Below are 6,221 nucleotides of genomic sequence, written 5' to 3' on the forward strand. Positions count from 1 at the left end.
AACTTGCCCTGCAATTCACATTGCTCACAGTTTTTTTCTCCTTTTATTCCAGCATCAATGCTTTTAGGAGAAAAACTGGTTAGGGTGTCAGAAAGAATGATGCCCTTTGTCAGATGGAAACTCACTTCTGAGTAGCTTTGCTCAGATGGTGATATTAACAATAATATTTACTATGAGGTCAGGACAGTGTTGTACCGAAAACAGATACAAACCATTGGACCCAGAAAGCTTTATTTTAATGTACTTCACACATTTTAAGAATACAAAAAGACATCACAAAACATTGCAGCTGTGAATATAACACTATTATTTGCATTTATCCGAGGACGAGCAACCTGTCATTTACATATCACAATGGTTTATTATGCATACTGCAGTAGCTTAATGCTACAGAGAGTTTGAGGGCATGTTGTGGTATAACACAAGTTCAGACTTGGTAATCCCTACATTAACTAAAAGATGTTCCAAAGTAGGTCAGGGAGAGTTAAGGTGGGTCAGTAGAGTGTGCAGTTGGCAGAGGAGCGCTGGGTACAAAGGAATTCACTCGTAACTTCCATATATCCCCTGACTCTGATCAGTCCACTTCCTGGATAAACAGGTTAAGTGATTTACATAATGAGTGATTTTTGACAGTAAATACATTCTCTCAATATTTATTCAGTTTTACTGCTAGCCGAACATGAGGAATAAAAACCCATTTGTATACAACTGATGTAATAACCCCAAATCTTACATGAAGATTTTGTTTTCCACACTCTGACATTAGGTTATGGTCTAATTTCTGTAGTGTCTACGGCAATCAAGCATCACCCAGGTGAATGTTGTGTTGGTAGCGGGTGAGGTGCCATTCTACACCACCTCAGATGTGACTGATTTAAGGGGACAGTTTTTGCCAGTTGGCAGTGAGGCATCAACCAAATCCCCTACCAATTTTTGACATTCGGTCAAAGGAATTTAAATCATTCAAAACACTATACTGAAAATCTGTAATCTTACCTTCCATGAGGTTGTAGAGGTTACAGTAGTTAGTGCCATGGTCTTTAATGGTATACCAGGTCTCTGAGACAGACATGGCCTGCAAAAGAAAGAAGGATGTAGAGAGATAGAGATGTAGAGGATTTAAGTGAGAAATGCAGAAAGAGGAAGGAGAGAGGGGCATGTAACCAGTGGGGCACACTTGACATTATGGGTGTAAGTTTATTCTTTATGACAGTGAAAAAGCAATCGTTGCATATTACCAAGACATGGCAGTGACTGAAGAACTCATAGGTCACTAGTCGGAAGGTGATATCATCAACCTGCCTCTTTATGGGGGTTGTGTGTTTTGCAGCAATGAAGTGGACTGAGGCTGACTGAAGCTAGGAAGGTAACAAGGAAATACAGAGATAAAACTACAGAGATTGTTGCATTCCAATACCCCCTACATATATAACTTTAATGGCCATACCTTGTAAAGGCACTTCTGTCCTCCGATTGCACAGCTTGAGAGAGTTCTCCACTTTTTAATTTGGGTGACCAGCATTTCATACACCTGACCACAGGGGATCCCAAAATACCTGGGTAACACACATGGAATGTTTTTCAGCCAATTCAGCAATCAATCAATGGATTTTCTGTCTTCACAGGTACCATTTAAAGTGAAACTGCACCATCTACAGTCAAATAAATATACTGTATTTCTTTGATTAAATGCCGCAGCGTTTCTTACACAATGTTCATTTTTGGTGCGGCGTATATTCGAGTGTGGCGTTTATTCGAGGGCGGCATTTAATTAGTAAGAGAGATTTAGTGAATTTTAGCTGAAGTGCGGACATAGACAAACAAAGAATAGACAAGGAGGTTAAACACAAAGCCTAGTGTAAAATTGAAGCTGCACGTTTAGTCTGGAGTACAAGTGTGTCATTTCAACTCAGATTTGCTACAAGGGTTTTTTGTTATGTTGGCAGTTTAGTTGTAATTTTTGCTTGACTGAAACACGCAAAAAATGTTATGTTTTGTTAGGACCTCCTCCTGGGCATCAACCAGCACACAAATCCTCCTGGGCATTAACCAGCACTCACATCATGGACAAACATCGGATACCTATAACAAATGTACTATTGATCCTACTGAATCTACTGTTCATAAGGTTACTATTATTAGTACTTATCAGTTACAGTACAATACTATCATGGGTTACAAGAATCAACAGAGAATGTGTCGGTGAGGTATAATGCTATGTACCACCTTTGTGGCGTTTAGACTCTTAATACTGTAAACTTTGCAGTGTGAAGTAACTGCCCTTTACAGTAAGCAAAAAAATTAAAGAAGAATTCTGAGAAAGGAAATCAAGCCCACCATCTTTGCACCATCTTTGCTCTGCCCTCCTACGTACTTCCGCTCAATTTAGATTTTGCTTGTGTACTAGGTCTGGCCATTAGATACGTAAGTCAGATTTTTCAGGTTGATTTTCAACCGGCCAATCAGCGAACAGAGGGAGTAGCTAAGAACGATGACGTTAATGGTGCGCTAGTTTTTGTTGTAGTTCCGTAATGGCGGTGGAGAAAGATGCGAGCGAAGCCACATTCGGTCCGTTGCGGCAATGCTGCCGAATATCCATAAGCCAAAGCCGGAGCAAGAACCCCCCCCCCCCCCCCCCCCCCCCCCCCCACGGGATTCGAGAACAGTTTAATTTTCCAGTTACGGCAGCTAGCTCTGTTACAGTAATGGTGACGGAATTGGCCAAGGCGAACGCTAGCGATTGGTTATGGCAGATCACAGTGGCTCTAGGCAGATCGAATTGTTTTAAACTTCAACAGAGTACCCGCCTACACCTCCCGGAAATGAGTCTCTGCAGGTTGGGATGTCTGAAATGAAATGTACGAGAGTCTGGTTCGGACCAGGCTAAGGCCTTAGAACTGTCTGCAGGGGATTAGTTAAAGGTCACATGATATGCTGTTTTTGGATGCTTTTATATAGGCCTTAGTGGTTCCCTATTACTGTATTATTACTGTATCTGAAGTATCTTTCCCAAAATTCAGCCTTGGTGCATAATTACAGCCACTACGAGCAGTCCCTCAATGAGCTTTCCTCAAAACGCGCTGTTTCTGTGTCTGTAGCTTTAAATGCTAATGAGGAGGAGAGGGGCGGCCACATGCTCTAATGTTTTCAACGGATGTATCGCAATGGCTCGTAGCCCCCGTTGCTGTAAGATGCCTCGAATTTAGCCATTCTCATCTGATCACCCTGGTTTGCAGAGGTGCACACTCATAGTCATTTCAATGAGGAGAAAGGCGGATATCGCGCGCCATAACACCAACAGCAGAACGGTTATCCAAATAACAAAGAAGTGTACAACACTCGCGTTACAGCGTTTGTATTTACACACACACTTGATGCCATCTACCTTTACATTAGCAACAGTAACTCAGCTGTTAGCTGCAGAGCTAATGTTACAGCCACATTCTAAGGGTAGCAAGCTAGGTAACCATATACAGTAAAGCAACAAAATGATATAGCGTTAGTTAACTTACTTGTCCAAGGTTTGTAGCTTGACCAAGGAGAGTTAGTAATGATCCAGAATTTAATTTCAGCAAGGCCAGCTTTGTGTTGGCTCAAGTTGAGGAAACAGTAGTGGCTGAAATGGACCCAGCGAAAATAAAATCAAGATACTGGTTGTCGAGAGGCTTGGATGGAGGAACTAAAAAAATACTTTTGTTTTGATTTGTACATCCAAACACTGAGCAACTGTTATGCTTAGTTCGTTTGCTAGCCATGATGTCTCTCCAGGAAAAAACGATATCGCACTTGCCTTCGCACAATCGTAGCTCCGTTTTTCATGCGCGGGCCACATTATCTGGGCGGGCAAAGCAGAGAGAAGGGCGGTAGCCTGGCTCCTTGTGACGTCACAAGGAGCAGATTTTCAAACAGAACGTTTGAGCCTTAATTTTCTCAAAGGCGGAGAAGAACACCCAGGGCTTGGTTTACACCTATCGACAATTCTAGCCACTGGGGGACCAAAGGCAGGCTAGGGGAACTCATTAATGTTATATAACCTCCTAAAGTGACGTTTTCATGTCATGTGACCTTTAATACCTCATATACGTGATCAACCACTTAGCACAGCATATCATATTGTGATGACAGCTGATTAAATGTAGATTAATGGTTTGCGATTGAATATTTATATTTAGTCATTTAGCACATGCTCTTATCTAGAGCGACTTGCAGTAAGTACAGTTCAGTCAAGACAATCACGTATTGGATTTGAGCATTTATTGTTACATGAAATGGACATGTAGACTTAACTTTGGCGGAGTGGATGATCTAAGGGAAGCACTCCCTGCCTCCTCGATGCAACACATACATACATGACATATGAGGCAGGGAGCAATAGATATATAATCCCCCTGATGATAGACATACAGACAGCATGGGGGAGAAGGGGATGGTGGAGGGCGGCAGCAGCACTGATCATACAACAAATGGGCTGAGTGTGTGCGTGTGTGTGCGTAACCGCACGTCTTTTAAAGAAGCCTTATCGGACGTGGCCCAATGGATATGTGCTGCTAACATGGGTGTCGTAGTGAGCGGAGGAAAGGAAGGTGGAGTAAGACGACTTCCGTCCCCGATAAATGGATGACACGCGCTGCCTGATTGCCGCGCCTGAACTAGCTGTGCTTATGGACATTCCCCGAGGCAAGTAGGGTGAAGTGCCTTGCCCAAGGACACAAAGTCATTTGGAGCGAACCGGCAATCAAACCGGCAACCTTCTGAGTAATAGCCTGATTCCCTAACCGCTCAGCCATCTGACTCCATAGTAGTATCAAATAGGAGATTCCAAAAGATTTTACTCAAGCTGATAAAACTATAGCTCTAAAATATACCTACTTCAAACGTACTTAAAGGCAGGGTAGGTAATGTTGTTGAGAAGCCCTTTTTGTCATATTTTCAGAAATAAACTTCACATCCCGATAGGCCAGACCAGCGCAAATGATTGGACGGCATTCAGACCAAGATGCAATGATTGGACAGGGTACTTGTCTGTCTATCGACCTACCTCCCTTGCAGTAGTCAGGCAGTGCGTTCATGTGTTTAGGGGGAGTGGCTTTGAAGGGAGGGGAGGGATATTTTGTTTGAATTCTTTCTTACTCAGGCTAAAATTGCTAGGTCTGCAAAACGTACCTACCCTGCCTTTAAAGTTTTAAATGTAAACTGTCCTCAAAAGAAACATTTCAGGGCCACCATTTATTTTTGTCTCCACATACTGCAATATTCAGGATGAATATGTCTGTATTAGAATAAGTATTGCTGTTAAAATACCATCCACACAGAGCATACATACAGTACATGCACAGACTGTCATCAACCAACCAACTGCACACTACCACCGTACAACACACCTGTAATCCTTAACTGCAACTCTGAAGAAAACGTATGCAGGTTACGGTGGTGGTCAGTTGACAGTTGGTGGTGTGTACATAAGGCTTGTATGGAGGTTCTCCGAAACAGAGTTACTAAAACATGATCTACAATAAATGCTGGAACTTAAATCTAACAAACAAAACATGTACCCTTTTTTAAAGATACAATTAACAATACAATGTACGGTACTAAATATATACAATAAAGGAAGGTAGAAAAACTAAGATACAGTACCATTCAACTTTGCACTGTGCATGGAAAGGTCCCGTTGAAGAAAATGAACAGCTACCAAAAACAAGTGCAACTGCAAGAAGCCAACCTGTTATATGCATATTCAATGATCAAATATAATGTTTCTTGTCAAAGTAACTAAGTTGGATGCATGTACACTCACATCACAGAGTACCACATTCTGAGGCTGTTTGGTAGGACAGATGCAATATCACAGGATTGTCATGTGCTTTACTGAAAAGGAAACAAGCCTAAATTCAATTAACAAAGCCTCCAGGGGATGTTGAACTCAATTGAAAACCGTCATTTTCTCACACAACGGAGGATCAGGGGAAAGTTTATTTAATTTACCTCCCTATAGATTTTAAATGTTGTTTTGTTTTTTGTTTTTTACTGCCTGTGTGTTATTGTTGTTTGTCTGTTTTGACCACTATGACGTGCGCTGCTGCCTTTCTTGGCCAGGTCACCCTTGTGAAAGAGGTCTTGATCTCAATGGGCTTTTTATCTGCTTAAATAAAGGTTATAATATAATTGCTGTTTTTCTATATATTGTAGACCAATAGTTAAATGAATCAGGAGAAACAAAT

The 6,221-nt window shown here is 41.6% G+C and overlaps 1 protein-coding gene across 2 annotated transcripts; it reads right to left on the reverse strand.

Annotated features, from left to right (window-relative positions):
- Nucleotides 1-249: 249 nt before the first annotated feature.
- LOC124465566 lies at nucleotides 250-5,821 on the reverse strand. Of its 2 annotated transcripts, none has more exons than XM_047017429.1 (5): nucleotides 5,638-5,821; nucleotides 1,448-1,556; nucleotides 1,239-1,358; nucleotides 997-1,075; nucleotides 250-586 (listed from the first exon to the last, which is right to left on the reverse strand). In XM_047017429.1, exons 1-5 carry the CDS (start codon nucleotides 5,733-5,735, stop codon nucleotides 495-497), a joined length of 498 nt encoding a protein of 165 aa, XP_046873385.1. In that variant the 5' UTR covers nucleotides 5,736-5,821; the 3' UTR covers nucleotides 250-494. The 2 variants fall into 2 exon arrangements, with proteins under 2 accessions (XP_046873385.1, XP_046873386.1); XM_047017430.1 differs by lacking the exon at nucleotides 5,638-5,821 and adding an exon at nucleotides 5,382-5,476 and having other exon boundaries at nucleotides 313-586.
- Between the last annotated feature and the right edge of the window lie 400 nt (nucleotides 5,822-6,221).

The sequence above is a fragment of the Hypomesus transpacificus genome, unplaced genomic scaffold (assembly GCF_021917145.1).
Source record: "Hypomesus transpacificus isolate Combined female unplaced genomic scaffold, fHypTra1 scaffold_60, whole genome shotgun sequence".
In the NCBI taxonomy this organism is placed as follows: Eukaryota; Metazoa; Chordata; class Actinopteri; order Osmeriformes; family Osmeridae; genus Hypomesus; species Hypomesus transpacificus.

What these genes read in the sequence shown, in the direction of transcription:
- LOC124465566 (XM_047017429.1), bottom strand. Translation starts at nt 5,735, where the DNA reads ATGCATATAACAGGTTGGCTTCTTGCAGTTGCACTTGTTTTTGGTAGC. An exon ending in GCACAGTGCAAAGTTGAATG is followed by an intron (nt 1,557 to 5,637) that starts GTACTGTATCTT and finishes TGTGTTACCCAG; the next exon opens with GTATTTTGGGATCCCCTGTG. An exon ending in CCTCTACAACCTCATGGAAG is followed by an intron (nt 587 to 996) that starts GTAAGATTACAG and finishes CTGTTTATCCAG; the next exon opens with GAAGTGGACTGATCAGAGTC.